Here is a 19119-nt window from a genome sequence, read left to right as displayed (position 1 = left end):
AAAAAAAACAGCTAAAAAGAATAATTATATTATACAAATGAAGTGCAAGAGAAAGAACCCATACAGAAGAATTAGATGAAGGAGGCCTGTTAGTTCTGGAAATCTACTTTCATCAGGGAACAACACATACATACATAGAAGAGTAAAAAAGTCTTCTAGGGGCAGCTAGGTGATGCATAAATAAAGTACCAGTCCTGTAGTCAGGAGGACCTGAGTTCAAATCCAGCCTCAGACACTGTGTGACCTTGGGCAAGTCATTTAACCCCAATTGCTTTGCCTTCCACCCTCAAAAAACGAACAAGTTTTCTAAATGCATAAAGAAATAATATGCTAAGGGGACAGGGAGTAGGGAGAGGATGAGGGATCTCTAGAAGGGTGGGTGAAGGAATAAGCTTTTAAAGGGGCATATAGAAGGGTGTTCAGATGGATGGGAACGGGAGGATAAGAGAGGTATTCTTGGAGGGGATATTTTAGGATAAGAACTTTTTCAAAGCCGAGGGGGGCTCTCAACAACGGCTTCCCAGAATCCAGATGAAATCACAGGACACTTCTCAAAGTGAGCCCCAAAACAAAGTTAGAATCACACAAGACCTAGAAGCAGTGATACTAAAAGACCAGTCTTAGAACACTATGTATCAAAGAGTATAGGGCTTATACAGCCTTCTCCTGGCTCAGACAATGTAACAACCTTTTGGACCCACTGGCCAATCAAGAAGTATCTACTGAAAAACAAGCCTCCCACCCCAGGCTCCAGGTGCACTTTAGCCTAGGGGCAGGGAAGATCTTAAAAATTTACATTCCCATTACAGGTGAACAATGAGAAAGAGGAAACAGAACAAAACAAAAAAAAGAGAGCAAGAACTGGGCATAGACCAGTATCTTATACCACTTACCAAGATATGGTCAAAATGGATACGTGACTTAGATATAAAGAGCGATTACAAGAAAATTTAAAGAACATGGAACATATTAGTTATCAGACTTATAAATAAGCAAACAATTTATGAATAAACAAGAGATAGACAGCAAACTGAAATGTAAAATGGATAATTTCAACTACATTAGATTAAAAATGGTTTGTATAAATAAAACAAATGTAGCCAAGAGCAGAAAGAAAAGAAAAAATTAGGGAAAAAAAATTTATAGACAGTTTCTCAGATAAAGGTCTCATATCTCAAATATAGAAAGAACTTTGTAATATGAGTCATTCTCCATTTCAATAATGGTTAAAGGACAGATTTCATAATAACCTGGAGAGACTTATATAAACTGATGTTGAGTGAGAAGAGCAGAACCAGGAGAAATTTTTACACAATTTCAGACACAACGTTTATGTGTGACGACTAACTTTGATAGACTGGGCTCCTCTCAGCAATGCAAGGTTATAAGATAACTCCAAAAAACTCATGATGGAAAGAGATATCCACATGCAAAGAAAGAACTAGAAAGACTCGGGGAGTACCCATCAATTGGGAAATAGATGAACACATGATGGTATGTGAAAGCAAAAGAACGGATAGGTTCAAAGAAAACTGGGAGACTTGTATGATCTGATGCAGAGAAAAGTAAATAAAACTAGAACAATTTATACCATCACTATAAAGACAATTTTGAAAGACTTAAGAACTTTGAGGAATTCAGTGCCCAACCATTATTCCAAGGGCTGATGGATTCAATATTCAGAATCATAACATAATTTTTTGATATGGCCAATGTGGGCATTTGTTGTCTGATCATGCATATGCATGATAGGGGTTTTGTTTTTCTTTTAAATTGAGGTGCTAAGAGACTGGGGACATGGGAGACTGAGAAAATAAATGCTTAATTGAAAAATAAAATGGGGAGGAAATGCAAGTATGCCCCAAGAAATGATGAAAGTGTTGGTTTCAAAGAAACCTGGTAAGACTTGTATAAACTGATGAAGATTTATATAAGTAGGATCAAGAGAATAATTTATATAATAGCAAAAACACTGTGAAGGCAAATAACTTTAGAATACTTAAGATGTCTGATCAGTTCAATGACCAACATCCCTGGCTGCCCAAGTAGGGTGCTCTACTTCCCAAGAAGTCATGTCTACATCAAATCAATGTCATCCTAGAAAACATTCTAGGCTGAAGTTTTATGGAACCAGTCTCTGTACTTACTCAATAAGAATGGGCAGCTTTTTAACAGAGGTCTAGATGACATCCTCTAGCCCTTACTTATTCCTCCCCTCAATGAATAATCAGTTGGCCCTCCAGGACCTTTGTCCTTCGGAGGACTCTCTGAAAAAGCAGTTCAAGTCCCCCTCAACTGAGAGGCTTCCTTTTCTCTGGGATGGTTCAGAGAACTCTCTCAGAAAGGGATTGGGGATGAAGCCAAGATGGTGGAATAGCAGGAAGAAAAACAGTGAGCTATCCCTCAAAAAAAAATTCCTCCATACAGATTTAGAAAACACACCAGAACAAATCCTGAACAGGAAATCCAAGAAAAAAAATTACAGTTAGTTGTATTTCCAACCCAAGTCAACATAAGAAGACAAACAGAAGTCTAGGGACAAGGTCTAGCCTGGAACTCAATGGAAAGAGCATTCTGATGCAGGAAAAGGCTATGTACCAAAGGAAGAAGAGATCCTAAATGTACCAAAGAGGGGCTTAAACTTGTATACTAGGCAGGAACAGATGCCATCTGGCACATTTGTTGCTCAGTACCCAGCTCCAAGTCACAGACTGATGGAGACTTGTGTCTAGGGATGATATTCCAAGGTGAAGAGCAGTTAAGAGACATAAACTGTTTTCTGAGAGAGGACAAAGTTCAGGAATAAGCAGCAGCTTTGTGGCTAAGTAAGACTCCAGGAGTAAAGTCTTCCTTCCTCCAGTCAAGCCTGAAACCTACAAGAGGAACAAGGACAGAAATCTCACACCATAAGGAAGCCTACTACAGTTTGTCTCTTGGAAACAGCAGAGCCTTCCAGTTAACTGACAGTGGCTTAGTACAGGAGAAAATCTACTAATTACTCAGATCCAAACCCAAGTCAGGAACTTGAACCCAGAGCAAGGGAACAGTGATCAGACTTTGTCCTCCATCAGATCAATTTAGGAGGACTGAGAACCTTCAGGTCCCCAGACTGAGCTGTCCCTGGGATTTTAGAATAGCAATACCCCAAGCAGACAACTACAGGACCAACCCAAATATTCCCTCAAGAAGTAGGCAGAGCCTGGCCCTGAAACTGACTCTGAAGTAAGGAAATAGGCTGAAACATATATCAAATATAAAACATCTATAGGTTTTCTGGACAATTCTCTCTCCTGGTTCGTCTCCTACCTACATGACCAATTTTTCTCAGTCTCCTTTGTTGGCTCTTCATCCAGGTTAAATCCACTAAGAGTGGGGGTGTCCCACAGGGCTCTGTCCTGGGCCCTCTTCATTTATACTATTTCCTTTGGCAATCTTATCAACTCCCATGGTTCAATTATCATTTCTAATGTGATAACTCTCAAACCTAAATATACAGACTTAAGCTCTGCTAATCTCATATCTCTGCCAGTTTCATATCTCCAACTGCTTATTGAACATCTTGAACTCGATGTCTATGGATCTGAACTGAATTCATTATCTTAACACACATATTATTCTCCAAACCCCCAATCCTTGTCTCGCCCCCAAGCCTTTCCTTTTTCTTAATTTCACAATTACTGTTGAGGGTAGATACCACTCTTCCAGGCTAGAAACCTAAGGATCATCATCAATTGACTCTCTCTTACTGCAAATATCTAATATGTAGTAAGATCTGTTGTTTTCTCTTAATTAATTTCTTTTTAGTTTTCAACATTCATTTCCACAAGATTTTGAGTTCCAAATTTTCTCCCCATCTCTTCTGTCCCCCTACCCTAAAATGGCATGCATTCTGATTACCCCTTGCCCCAGTCTGCCCTCCCTTTTATCACACACATACCCTTTGTCCTCCTGTAGGGGCAAGATAGATTTCTCTACCCCATTGCCTGTATATTTTATTTCCCAATTGCATATAAAAACATTTTTTTTACACTTGTTTTAAAAACTTACAAATTCTCTCTTCTTCCCTCCCCACCCACCCTCATTGCAATGACAAGAAATTCAATATAGGTTATACATGTGTAGCTATATAAAACACTTCCATAATAGTCATGTTGTGAAAGATTAACTATAGTTCCCTCCATCCTATCCCACTCTCCACTTATTCCATTTTCTTCTTTGACCCTGTCCCTTTACAAAAGTTTTTGCTTCTGACTATCCCTCCCCCAATCTGCCCTCCCTTCTATCATTTCCCCCCTCTTTATCTCCTTCCCCCCTTACTTTCCTGTAGGGTAAGATACCCAATTGAGTGTGTGTTATTCCCTCTTAAGCCAAATCTGATGAGAGATGAAGAGTAAGGTTCACTCATTCCTTCTCACCTCCCCCCTTCTCTCCATTGTAACAGCTTTTATGAGGGGAGGCTTTTTTTTGAAGGAGAAAGCAGGGCAATTGGGATTAAGTGATTTGCCCAAGGTCACACAGCTAGTAAATGTTAAGTGTCTAAGGCCACATTTGAACCCAGGTCCTCCTGACTCCAGGGCTGGTGCTCTATTCACTTGTTACCTAGCCTCCCCATAACAGCTTTCTCTTGCCTCTTTTATATGAGATAATTTACCCCATTTCTATCTCTCCCTTTCTCCATCTCCCAATATATTCCTCTCTCGTTCCTTAATTTTATTTTTTAGATATCAACCCTTCATAGTCAACTCACCCTGGGCCATCATCTATCTACCTATCTATTTCCTCTAACTAACCTAATACTGAGATAGGTCTCACAAGTTACAAATATCATCTTTCCAAGTAGGAATGTAAACAGTTCAACTTTTATAAGTCCCTTATGATTTCTCTTTCCTGTTTACTTTTCATGCTTCTCTTGAGTCTTGTATTTGAAAGTCAAATTTTCTATTCAGTTCTGGTCTTTTCAACAAGTATGATTGGAAATCCTTTATTTCATTGAATATCCATTTTGTCCCCTGAAGTATTATACTCAGTTTTGATGGGCAGGTGATTCTTGGTTTTAATCTTAGCTCCTCTGTTCTCTGGAATATCATATTCCAAGCCCTTTGATCCCTTAATGTAGAAGCTGCTACGTCTTGTGTTATCCTAACTGTACTCAAAGTGTTTCTTTCTTGTAATATTTTGTAATGCTTGTAATATTTTTTCCTTGACCTGGGAACTCTGGAATTTGGCTACAATATTCCTAGGAGTTTTCCTTTTGGGATCTCTTTCAAGAGGTGATCAGTGTTGGTCAGCTAGGTGGCACAGTGAATAGAGCACCAGCCCTGGAGTCAGGAGAACCTGAATTCAAATCCAGCCTCAGACACTTAACACTTATTAGCTTTGTGACCTTGGGCAAGTCACTTAACCCCAACTGCCCTGCCTTCCCCCCTCCAAAAAGAATAAAAAAGAGGTGATCAGTGAATTCTTTCCATTTCTATTTTACCCTTTGGTTCTAGAATATCGAGGTAATTTTCCTTGATAATTTCTTGAAAGATGATGTCCATGTTCTTTTTTTGATCATGACTTTCAGGTAGTCCAATAATTTTTAAATTATCTCTCCCAGATCTATTTTCCAGGTCAATAATTTTTCCATTGAGATATTTCACATTGTCTTCTATTTTTTATTCTTTTGGTTCTGTTTTATAATTTCCTGCTTTCTCATAAAATCATTAGCTTCCATTTGCTACATTCTAATTTTGAAGGAATTTTTTTTTCAGTGAGCTTTTGGACCTCCTTTTCCATTTGGCCAATTCTGCTTTTTTTTTTTAAAAGGAATTCTCCTCATTGTCTTTTTGGACCTCTTTTGCCATTTGGGTTAATCTATTTTTTAAGGTACTATTTTCTTCAGTATTTGGGGGTCTCCTTTACCAAGCTATTGACTCATTTTCATGATTTTCTTGTATCACTCTCATTTCTCTTGTCAATTTTTCTTCCACTTCTCTTACTTGATTTTCAAAATCCTTTTTGAGCTCTTCCATGGCCTGTGACCCATTCATAGTTTTCTTGGAGGCTTTTTTTTTTTGGAGGGGGGAAAGGCTGGGCAGTTGGGGTTAAGTGACTTGCCCAAGGTCACATAGCTAGTAAATATTAAGTGTCTTGAGGCTGGATTTGAACTCAGGTCCTCCTGACTCCAGGGTAGATGCTCTATTCGCTGTGCCACCTAGCCACCCCACTGCGCCACCTAGCCTTCTTGGAGGCTTTTGATGTAGGAGCTTTGATTTTGCTGTCTTCTTCTGGTTGTCTGTTTGGATCTTCTTTGTCACCAAAGTAAGATTGTATAGTCTAATTTTTTTAATGCTGTTTATTCATCTTCCCAGTCAAAATACTTGATTTTCTAACTCCCTGTCAAGAAAGGACTCTGCTTCCAGTGGCGGTGAGTGTGGGTATGGGTGTACTGTCCCAGTATCTTAAGCCACTGCATCCACCATCTGTGGCCCCAGAACTCCTGAAGCACCTGAAGCTGCTGCTTCCACAATCTCTATCAGCACCACTGCCCCAGGAAGCTCCTCTTTCACCCAGGTCCCACAGATTTCCCCTACTGACCTTTCACACTGTTCTTGACATTTGTGGGTGAGAAATCTGGAAATCACCACAGCTGCCAGCGATTTAGTCCCCTAAGGCTTGTTCCCAGTGAAGCCCACTCCACACTATGCTCTGCTCCACCCATGCCAGACTGTGCTCTGCTCCCAGTCCGGTGTCATATATTCTTCCTGTCGGTCTTCCAGGTTGGAGGTGTGTTTCACTTTGTCATTTTGTGGTTCTGCAGCTCTATAATTTGTTTAGAGTCATTTTTAAAGGTATTTGGAATGGTTTGGGGGTGGGCTCAATCAAATCCCTGCTTTTACTCTGCCATCGTGGCTCTACCTCTCAAATCTGTCCATTTTACCTTTGTAATACCTCTCCTCCTCTCCTGATATTGCCACCACCCAGTAAGACCCTTATCACCTCCTGCCTGAATTATTTCAATAGCTTGCTGATCTGTGTCTCTACCACTAGAGTCTCCCCACTCCAGTCCATTCTTCACTCTCAGCTGTCAGACCTAAAGTAAAGGTCTTCCTAAAATAACAATCCCCCTACTCAATAAAATCCCTGTTACCTCCAGGATATATATAGAATCCTGTCTGGCATACAAAGTCCTTCATAACTTGGCACCCTCCTACCTTTTCAGTCTTCTTACACCTCATTCTCCCCCACATGGTTACTCTCTGATTCAGTGACACTGGCCTTTTTATTGTTCCTCAAACAAGATACTCCATCTCTCCACTTCATTTATAACAGTTGTCCCCAGGCCTAGAATTGAAGACTTCCTCATCTCTCTGCTTCCTTGTTTCTTTTACTATCTTCAAGTCCCTAAACTCACACCTTCTACAAGAAGCCTTTCCCCTTAATACTAGTCCTTGCTCTCTGTTAATTATTGCCAATTTATTATATATGTTTTGCTTGTATACAGTTTGTTATTTCCAGTAACTATGTGCTCCTGAGAACAAGGACTGTCTTTTTCCTTTTTTTGTATCCCCAGTGTGTACCACAGTACCTGACACATAGTAGGTAATTAATAATTGCCTGTTAACTACTCCTTATCACCTTTGTCCTGTACTATTAAAATGGCTTTCTCACTGGTCTGACTCAAATCTTTCCCTACTCCAATACATCTTCTACTTGGTTGCCAAGGTGACTTTTCTAGAGCATAAGTCTAACCATTTCACACATCCTTGCTCAGTGAGTTCTAATGACTCTTTACTCGCTAGAGAAAGAATATAAACTCTTCTCTTGCCCACTTAAAATTCTTTATAACCAAGTACCTTCTTACCTTTCCAGTCTTCTTACATTTTACTCCCTGCTGCACACTCTACTATTTAGCTACACTGACCTATTTGCTGTTCCTTAAACAGAATTATTTAATTTCAGAACTTTGTGATTCGGCATTGCCTGTCCCCTATTCCAGAGGTGCTCTTCCCTCTTACCCCTGCCTGTATTGGTTTCCCTGGATTCCTTTTTTGTTGTTGTTTGTCCTTCAATCTCCAAGACAACTATGGTATCAAGAAAGTGATACCATGGCTTGCAAGTGAACTGGATTTAAGTGAGGGAGGGCTGTGCAAAATCACCAACCTCACTTTCTCCTCCAGAGCCATCTGGGTCTAATGGTGAGATATAAATCAGGACAACTCAAGATGACCCCAGATGTGGGAGATATTGGCCTTTTTTCCCCTGGATTTCTTTAAGACTCTCCTCAAAGAGGAAGTCTATTCATCCAGCAACTAATTCGCCGACTTTCAGATTACCTTCCATCTACTGTGTGTGTATGTACACACAGCAAGAGAGCAGAAGAAAATTACAACAACCCCTTGAAGGCAAGGGCTGTTTTTGCCTATCACCATCACTATTAGCACAAGGCATGGCACACAGCTGGCACTGAATAAATGCTTAACATATTAAAAGTTAACCTCACAATCTCAATTACCAATTTCACAATTCACTCATTGGGAGTCAAGGGACAAAAGAAATAAAAGCATAAGGCAATGCAAAAACGTGCTACAGAAGGGCAGCTAGGTGGAACAGTGAATAGAGCACCAGCCCTGGAGTCAGGAGAACCTGAGTTCAAATCAAGCCTCAGACACTTAAAACTTACTAGCTATGTGACCTGGGGCAAGTCACTTAAGTCCAATTGCCCTGCCTTCCCCCTTCCAAAAACACCTCCCCACCAAAAAAAGTGCTACAAAAATTCAGTTATTTCTACCTTCAGAGGTCAGAATGGACTCAGCTTCCATTACCTCCCCTCTATTCCTCCAGCACACAAATGCCAAGACTATGTTTCTAAAACATCACCCAAATTACCTTTTCTTTCCCAGCTCAAAAACCTTCATTATAAGGCAGATAATTCCATCAAGGTCTTCCAGATCTGACTGGGATTAGTAAACTCATCTTCCTTGACCATAAGCTGGATTTTCTACCTCCAATCTTAGATGTCATGGAGAACTTTCTAATTATAAGATTTGAGAGATAGGCAAAGGTTGTAAAGACAGTTTATATCATTTTCCCTGGAGATTTTTAATAGAAAATTATTGCGGGAAGGAGGGAAGGTGTGCAAAAGTGCTGTGTTATCTAGAGTCAAAGAGACAGTTCAGAACAGAGGTTCAGCAGTTCTAAGCCTGTTCAAAAAAGCAAAAAATACCAGGGCAACATGGGAGAGTAAAAAAAAAAATACTATTATTCAGGAGACATGGATTCTAATCTCAGCTCTGCCAGTATATTTACTAGTTCTAACTTTTTTAAAATTGGGACAACTAACTCTTTTGTTCCAAATAGTTTCATTTATGATTTCTTGAAATAGAGCTCTGGAAAACCAGGCTTTTATAAAGCCCATTGGGATTCAAATAGAGGTATCTGACAAAGTTTTAAACTCAAATAAATCACTGTGCTCTCACTCGCTGACCAGGTGCAGCCCAAGCCTCACAAGGTCATTTTTTGGGGTTTGGAGGGTCACAGTGAATATAAATAGCAACTGTTTTGGTTCTGGCCAGAAACCCTGAGGGTCTTCCCTTCCCTTTGATTTTTTTTTTCTGAGTAGACAAAACAAGCTATCTTTTGCTTCACTTCTTACCTTCCCTTAAATCACTGAATGGATGCTGCCTAAGGCAAACTGAGACCTGGCAAAGATCTTAGCTTAAAAAGGCCAAGGTCTCCCAGTGTACCTGAATTTACCTCCATTTCCCTGTCCTATGTCTTGCCACCGGTCTCAGATGACCTGGGAGGAATGAGTATAGCTGAGAACTTTGCACAGCCCTGCATCACTTCAATTCACTTGCAAGTCAATCACCTTCCTGAGATCACTGATCCTCTCCTAGAATGAAGTACAAACAACAAAACAATAATATGACAAGTATTAGAACACTCAAATCTCATTGGGGCTCAGTTTCCTTAACTTTAGAACAAAGGTCTGAACTAGAAGCAGATAGCTAACACTGAAATGTTTCCAAGAAGACTGTGCTGACTTTAAAAACCTTGAAAACTTAGTCACATATACCCATAGCACCCTGCATCTTCTTCATTGAACGGCCATTGTACAAGACCTAATTCTACCATTCTAAGCTATTTTCCACACTTCTCTACTGAACTCTGCTGCTACAAATACAAGGTACAAAAGGAAAGGGCAATACATTTGCTTTAGCCACCATTATAATCTCTAGCACATTTTACCCTTACCACAAATAGCATCTTATCCAAGGACAACAATCATATCATGGATCTTGGAGCTAAAAGGAACATTAAGAATCATCTAACACAACCAACTACTTTTTACAAATGAGGATACTTGACTATCAATTTATAATTACTTAGGGTGCACTGTGTGCATGGAACTTTAAAAGGCAAATGATATCCTCTAGAAGAAAATTATTTTTAAAAGACACACAATGTGTTCTTGTGTCCAGAAATCTACATAATAAAAATTAAATTTTCTAATTTCTCTCAATTTTATTTTTGATGCAGTAATAAAGTTTTCATAAACAATTCTATAAAAATAGGCAGTATATTATTAAGTACACTTCATAAATAAGGAAGATCAGGGGATAAAGTGAGTTGCCTAAGTCAATGGCAAGACAGGTCTAAAATCCCCATCCTAGCAGATTTCTAGGCAGTTTTTAACTCTAGTGACCATTCCCCAGTAACAAATATTCTCGGTTCCTTCAATTTCCCAGAAATCCTATTCTTCCCTGATAAGTTCTACCCTATTTCCTTTACTGGCTCCCTATTCTTTCCCTTTCCCCCTAATATAGATATAGGTGTTCCCTAGGGTTCTGTCTTTGACCATCCTCTTTCGTTTCTTTCTCTTTTTTTTTGGCTTTTTGGAGGGGGAAGAGCAGGGCAATTGGAGTTAAGGGACTTGCCCAAGGTCACACAGCAAGTAAGTGTTAAGTGTCTAGGCCTCATTTGAACTCAGATCCTCCTGACTCCAGGGCCAGTGCTCTCTACCATCCTTTTTCATTTCTAAGACCACTTCTTAGCTTACCACTTCTATGCAGATGACTTCCAAGTAGACACACAGACACACTCTCCCCCTCTCCCTCTCTTTCTCTCTCCTAGCTCTGACTTAATAGAGGACATTTATCCCCCAAACCTATTGCTCTTTCTAACTCTATTATTCACTATACTATGTCCCAAATCTGTGACTAATTACTTTTGATCCCTCTTCAGCAACATATCTGGTACCCATCCCCTCCTCTCTATTAAAAGTCACTCACTAGCAAACTATAAAGACCTTCATTGCTTCTACTCATCAATAATATTATTATTGTCTAGCAGTTCTCCAAACAATGCTTTATACCATGGTCAGAATAATCCTTCTAGCACAAATCTAGTTGTCAGTTTGTTCAATAATTATCTTCATACGAATTCATTCAACAAGTATTCATTAAGCAACTACTTTGTGTGGAGCATTCAGTTAAACAATGGGGATACAAAGATAAAAAAACAATGGAGATACAAAGACAAAAGGAAAACAGTCCCTGTCTCTTATATTCTAATAGAGCAAAACAACTTGAACAAGTAAATAAATAATTAAATAAATGTGAACTATACAAAGTAAATGCATAGTAATGAAGGGATGAGTGACTAGTGAGGGATCAAGATAAGCTTAGAGTAGGAACTGCAACTATATATATATATATATAGTTGAGCCCTGAAGAAAGCTAGGGATTCTACAAGGCAGGGTAAAGGAAGGATCACATTCCAGGCAGGATAGATAGCCCATCCAAAAGAGGGGTAAAATGTTATCTAACAATGACAAAGAAGTTAGTTTGACAGGACACTGAAATGTATGGAGAGGGGTAATGGGTAATACGCCTGGAAAGCTAAGCTAGAGTGTCAAGAGATTTAAATACTTAACAGATCTAAGCTTCTAGGACAAGAACTTAATTATCTGACAAAAATTGCTAAGGAAAATGGAAAGCAGTTTGGCAGAAACTAGGTACAGACCAACATCTCACACTCTGTACAACATAAAGTCAAATGGGTACATGATTTAGATATAAAAAGTGATAATCATAAGCAAATCAGGGCAGCACAGACTATATTTTACCTGTCAGATCTAAGGATAAGGTAAGAATCTGGGACCAAACAAGAGATAGGGAGCATTAAGAAAAGTAAAATGGATGATTTTGATTAGGTTACTTTAAAAGAGTTTTGCACAAACAAAACCAATGCAACTAAGATTAGAAAAAAGGCAAAAAATTGGGGGAGGGGTTTTTATAGCAAGTTTCTCTGATAAAAGCCCCATTTCTATAATATATAGAGAACTAAGTCAAATTTACAATAATACACATCATTCCCCAAGATAAATGGTCAAAAGATATGAACAAGCAGTTGTCAGAAGGGGGGTAATCGAAGCTATCTACAGTCACATGAAAAAATGTTCTAAATCATCACTGATTAGAAAAATGCAAATTAAAACTCTATGGTACCACCTCACACCTATCAGACTGACTGATATTATAGAAAAGGAAAATGACAAATGTTGGAAGGGATGTGAAAAAATTGGGATACTAAAATTGGTAGAGTTATAAACTGATCCAACCATTCCCAGAAATGTAGAACTATGTCCAAAGGGCTATAAAACTGTGCATACCCTTTGACTCAGCAATGGTTGGTTGGTTGTTCTCTTTTCTTCCCAAAGTGGACCAAAATGACATCACCATAGTAGAGTCAAGTTACAGTGTGTCCAACTGTGGCTGATCAGATCAACAGGAACTCAGAATGCTCTATCACAGGCAGGGCACAAATAGTTCATGCGAACATTTGGGGTGGATTCTCTAAATGAGGAATATATCCCAAAGAGATTTTTAAAAAAGAAAATGATCTATATGTAAAATATGTACATGTGTGTGTGTACATATATATATATATATATATATATATATATATATATATAATAGCATCTCTTTTAGTAGAGGAAAAGAACTGGAAATTTAGGGGATGCCTATCAATCAGGGAATGGCTGAACAAGCTGTGGTGTATAATTGTGATAGAATACTATTGTGTTATAAGAAATGACAAAGAAGGGGCGGCTAGGTGGCACAGTGAGTAAAGTGCTGGCCCCAGAGTCAGGAGGACCCAAGTTCAGTTCCGGCCTCAGACACTTAACACCCACACAAAAAAAAACTAGCTGTGTAACCTTGGGCAAGTTACTTAACCACAACTGCCCTCCAAAAGGCAAAAAAAAAAAAAAAAGACAAAGATGATGGTTTCAGAAAAACCTGAGATGATGCAAAGTGAAGTGAGCAGAAGTAGGAGAACATTATACACAGGAATGGCAATACTGTCCAATGATCAGCTGTGAATGACTTGGCTATTCTCAGCAATACAATGATCCAAGACAATTCCAAAGGACTTATGAAAAGTGCTATCTGCTTCTAGAGAAAGAACTGATGAAGTCAGAATGAAAAACAAAACATAATTTTTTTTAAGCTTTTTCTTGATTTTCTTTTTGGTGGGATTTGTTTTCTTTTGCAACATGGTTAATATGGAAATGTTTTGTGCAACTGCACATCTATAATCTATATCAAATTGCTTGACTTCTCAAGGTGGGGGAGGGAGAGAATTTAGAACTCAAACTTTTTTTAACGTCAAAAATTCTTTTTACATATAATTGGAAGAAAAAGACAAAATATATACATATTTAAAATACCAGAGAAATTTGTATTTGACCATTTGGCAACTGGAAGCCATTGGAGCTTATTAAGCGTGAGAGTGGCATGATTAGACCTATATATAAGGAATATTACTTTGACTCGTGGGTAGGATGGACTGGAAGAGAGATCAGCAGTAGAAATCAATTAGGATCCTGGTCAAGGTAGAGGCTATATAAAGCACCTGAGCTACAGTGGACACTGAATGAATGAAGAGAAGGGAGTGGATGCAAAAGCTGATGGTATGACAACTGATTAGATAGAGAGGGTGAAAACTGTAAAGAGTTATGGATGACAGAAGTTGCAAGCTTGAGTACCTGGAAGAATAAGTGGTCCTCAACAGAAAAGCAAGTTAGGAACAAAGGAGGGTTTAGGAGAAAAAAGTTTGTTGTGGACATGAATTTGAGATGTCTACAGGACATGCTAGAACAGCTAAGTGGCACAGTGAATAGAGCACTGGGCCTGGAGTCAGAAACACCAGATCTGACCTCAGACATGTATTAGCTTCGTGACCCTGGACAAGTCACTTAAACACTGCCGGAATAAAACTGGAGAAGGAAATGGCAAACCACTCCAGTATCTTTGCCAAGAAAATCCCCATAAATCCCTGTGGACAGCATCCCCAGGTCAGATATGACTGAATGAATGAACAACATGCACAGGACTTCCTGGGGGAATCAGGAATGCCTTCTTGTAGTTGTCACATGAGCAGTTTTTAAAGAAACTATCAAATAGAGTCATGGCCTATGGGATAGATAGCCTTGGAGGTGAAAGTCTCACGTGAGGAGCATCAAGAAAGCCATGTTAACTGACTATAATGTTTGTAAAGGAGAGTCATATATAAAAAGATTAAAAAGGTAGGCTGGAGCCAGACTGTGATGGAGGAAGCAGGGGTGGGGAACACCTTGGGCCTTGAGGTCACATGTGGCCCTCTAGGACCTCAAGTGCAGCCCTTCAACTAAATTTGAAATTCACAAAACAAATCCCCTTAATAAAAGGATTTGTTCTGTAAAACTTGGGACTCAGTCAAAAGGTCAAACCTAAGGACCTAGAAGGCCAAGCAACTACAGTTTACTGAGCAAAGACTATGGTGAGCCCAAACCTGTTCTTAAGGAATATATTTGGTAGGTGTGTAAAAGCTAAGTGGAGTAGGGAGATCTGAGGCCTGAAGACCAATTAGAATACTGTAAAAGTCTGGGTAAAAGATGATAAAGGCATGAACCAAGGTAGAACTGTATAAACAGAAGGACCAGGTCAAATTTGAGAGATGTTGTAGAGTTAGAAACCACAAAGCCTGTCAACTGATTAAATATGGGTAGTGGTGACAGTAAGTAAAGGACAATGCCAAAGTTTCTGAAAGGACAGTGGTACCCTTGATGAATAATAATAACAATAATAGCATTTATAATAGTGCCTAGCCTACTAAAGTCTTTACAATATTATCTCATTTATTTCTCACAAATACTTGCCCCACAATTTCCACTTTACAATGGAGGAAACTAAGACAAACGGGTTTTAAATGACTTGCCCAAGGTTACACAGCTGATAATTAAATAAACACTTATTAAGCATCTACTATGTAATTAAATAAACACTTATTAAGCATCTACTATGAGCAGTGGGGATACAAAAAAAAGAAAAAAGTCCCTGCCTTCAAGGAGCTTACAATCTAATGAGAGAGACAACAAATACATAGAAAGCAACCTATGTACAAGATAATAGGAAATAATTAAAAGAGGGAAAGCATTGGAATTAAGAGGGGATTGGGAAAGCTTCCAGGAGGTTGGGTAAGGAAGCCAGGGAGGTCAGTAGTAGGATCAGAGAAGGGAAAGCCTCCCAGGCATAGGCCAGTGGAAAATGCCTAAAGGCCAGAGATAGAATGTTTTCTTCAAGGTACAGCCAGGAGGCCAAAGAGGCTGGGGAGTAAAGTGCAAGAAGACTGGAAAGGTCCCCCTACCCCTAGCTTTGGATTTGCACTAGGAGACAAAAAGGCCCAGATAGTTTAAGGAGTAGGGGAGAGGCATTAACATTCACAGGTTTTAGGAAAATCACTTTATCGCCAGAATGGTGAATGGGATTAGAGTGGGGAGAGAAGAAGCGGGTAGACCCACCCATAGGCTACAGCAGGAATGAGGTGATGAGGGCTTACAGTAGCATGATGCCAAAGTCAGGAGAGAATAAGGTGTTTTAGGTGATACTGACAGACCTGGACAACAGAATGGATAGGGGGTTGAGAGAAAGTGAGTATCTGAAGTTGAACTTGAAGGGGTCTTCCTGACTCTAAGCCCATGCCACCTAGCTGGAGAAAATGGCCCTCCACAGAAATGGATAAGTTTGGAAGAGGAATGGGTTTGGAGGAAAAGATAATGAGTTCTGCTTCGGACAGCTGAAAATGTCCAAAAGTTAGTAAGTGTATGTGCATACGTGTGTATTTGTATATAAATACAGGCATACACAAATATGTTATTTCCCCTTCCCTTACCTCAAGAATATAAGATCAAGAATGCTGCTGCTATTCAGTCACATCCAACTCTTCTTGACCCAATTTGGGATTTTCTTGGCAAAGATCCTGGAGTGGTTTGCCATTTCCTTCTCCAGTTCATTTTGCAGATGAAGAAACTAAGGCAAACAGGATTAAGTGACTTCCTCAGGATCACATAGCTAGTAAGTGTCTGAGGCCAGATTCGAACTAAGGAAAATGAGTCTTCCTGACTCCAGGCCCAGAATTCTATCCACTGCACCACCTAGTTGCCAAAGATCAAGAGTGGTGAGTTTTATTTATTCAATTTTATTTCCAGAAGAGTGGGGATGTACCTCTAACACCTGGCCCACAGTAGGGACATGATAAATGTTTATTGATTGCTTAATTTACCCCACCCCATGAATTCTACATTTCAACAAAACTGTACCATTCTCTGCAGACACACCCCTGCCCCCCCCCCAACTTGGCAGGTACTTTCCTAGCTCTGTGCCTTTGCTGAAGTTGTTCCCCACCCCTGCAAAGTTTACCTTCCCAACTTAACTTGTTGCATCCTTCAAAGAACAAGACAAATGTCTGTTCCATCATGAAGGCTTCCCTGATCCCCACCTCAGAATTAACAGTATTACTTCTGAAGTTCTACATTGCACTTTGTCTTGCAACTTTAATTCAATACCAAACAGTTGTTTGTGTTGCATCCTCCACTAGACTATTAAGTTTTGTGAGGAAATGGACCAAGCTCAATCTAAACTTTGTATCTTACCAGCTCCGTTTGCTACTCTACACACAGTTGAGCACAGTTGAGTTTGATGTTTGTTGTTCTTAAGATATTTTTAAAAGCAATCACAATTTGACGTCAAAAGTGCAAAAAAATACCTAAGGTTTATTCCTAAAAAGATATGCTCTCCGAATTGCCTCTTTTGCATATTAAAATTTCTTAACTTTGAGACTCAAAAAACTCCCAAAATGTGGCTTAATGAAAACCAATGCATCAGCAAATGCTACAATAAAGTCTCCCCCTATCCGGAGCATATTTGATGCCTGAGAAATGCAATGGACAGAAATTCTCCTTGATTCTAAGGTAAGAATGATGTATTCCTTCAAGCTGTCAAAATGCGATTTTAAATACTAGTGGTCCAGAGCCTTTTTATTTCCTCCCTAAATGTATAATTGAAGAATATTGCTCTTCATGCATGATGACAACACAGAAACCATTACTTGATTGACATTCTTAGTGCCAATGTTGCTAAGTGGAACTATTTTCGGTTGGTTTTGACCTTCCCCTATAAGGCCAAAGAGAATCCAAAAGCTAAAAAACAAAAAACAACCACCAAATTATTTCTCTTACTGTTCTTTTTAAAAAGAGTTCACTACATCACTCTAAAACAGTAAAACGCCGGTAAGAAGCCCAAAGATTTATACAACCGTATCACTTCACTCTGCCCTGTTTAAAAGAACTCAAACTGTCGCTCAAAAAACAGCAAAACGCAAGTGAGCCGGCCTCCCAGTGACTACAAGTTTTTTCCATCTGATTGAAAACTTAAGAGGCAGTGGAAGGAGCGGTTCCGATGACTAACAACAAAGAGAAAGCCCCAATCCTTGGGGGGGGGGGGGTGACAGAGGGACAGCCGGACCCTCCGGCCAAAGGTCAGCGCGCAGACCCCCACCTCCGGGGTGGGGCCTCAGGTGTCTCCGAGGGGAAGGGCATCGATGGGGGCGGGGGAAGGAGAGCGGGCACAAGCCGGGCACCCCGCGGGCCCGGGTCTGGCAGACGGAGGTGAGTGGGGGTGCTACACACTCCTGGGGGAGGAGGACGAGGGAGAAGGGGGGAAGGGGAGATGTGGCGAGAATCCCGGGCGGCAGGTCTCTTACCTTCCTACTTGCTCCTCCAAGGGACACCTTGGGCCTGGTTTTGAACTCCCCTTCAAAGCTAAACATCTTTACAGCTTAGCCCATCTAGGAGGAGGTGGGTGCAGACCCTTAGCACCGTCTGGGGGGTGGGGTTGGGGGAAGGGGCAGGTGTGGCCGCGGGGCGTGGGGAGGGTCAGGGAGGGGACGGGACCCCAGCTCAGCTCGCCCTGCCCAAGGCCGGAGGGGAGACTGGAGGAGGGGCGGCGGCGGCCCGGGGAGGAGGCTGGGAAGGGGAGCTGGGGCTCCCCCCTCTCTCTGCCCTCGGGGACCGCTGGGGGGCGGCCGAAGGAAGTGGGGGGTGGGGGGTGAGCGCGCTAGGGGGTAGTAACGGTGACCCGGGCGGAGGGCGGCTCCTCGCCCCCCGCCGCCACCGCTGCCGCCACCACTACTGGTCGCCACCGAGGCCGCGGGGCACCCAGACCCGAGGAGGTGGACTCCTGGACCCGCACTAAGAAGCAGCCGGCTTGGGAAAAAAGATGGCCGCCGACTGCAGTTCCCGTCCGCGGCCCCGCGGCCCGGCGAGCGAGCGCGCCTCCGCCATCGATGACAACGGCGATCCTCGCACCGCGCAGGCCAGAGGAATCGATCCGGCGGGAGCGCGCCCAGGCGTGCGCGCCCCCGCGGGGCACGTAAGGGGCTGCGGCCTCGATCTGGGCCGTGGGCTCGTGCCAGAGCTCCTGAAACGTGGAACTGGGTCCTCAAGGCCAGCACTCCCCAGGCTTCGGGAGATCCCGTTTGGATCCACCGTCGTGGGCCTCTCTTCCCTGGTCTGTGTAATACACAGTGGCTCCAGAGTCCTAGTGCGGTTTTAAGCCTCTTAGGAGACATTATCTATGGGATTGGATCAGGGGTCCCCGACTTGCATGTGTATGTGTTTGTATATGGGTGTGCCTATGCGTGCACCCGTGTGTGTACATATAGATTGCGTATACATGTGTGTATGTGTGATGCATGCAGGGGTGTGCACAGGCATGCTGGTGTCTTGTGTGCATGTATATCGTGTGCTTATCC

At 41.2% G+C, this 19119-nt stretch overlaps 1 protein-coding gene across 2 annotated transcripts in view; it reads right to left on the bottom strand.

The window, feature by feature from the left end:
• The window catches only part of UBE3C (ubiquitin protein ligase E3C), a 173811-nt gene extending 155588 nt beyond the window's left edge, over window positions 1-18223 (bottom strand). For both annotated transcript variants that reach the window (XM_069084551.1, XM_069084554.1), the window contains exon 1: window positions 18070-18223. In XM_069084551.1, coding sequence (XP_068940652.1) covers window positions 18070-18135 — 66 coding nt within the window. In that variant the 5' untranslated portion in view covers window positions 18136-18223. The remainder of the gene's footprint in view (window positions 1-18069) is intronic.
• Between the last annotated feature and the right edge of the window lie 896 nt (window positions 18224-19119).

The sequence above is a fragment of the Petaurus breviceps genome, unplaced genomic scaffold (assembly GCF_028583685.1).
Source record: "Petaurus breviceps papuanus isolate PSGF00001 unplaced genomic scaffold, PetGlider_PUasm1.0 115, whole genome shotgun sequence".
Taxonomy (NCBI): Eukaryota; Metazoa; Chordata; class Mammalia; order Diprotodontia; family Petauridae; genus Petaurus; species Petaurus breviceps.
This window is presented reverse-complemented; position numbering and strand designations above follow the sequence as displayed.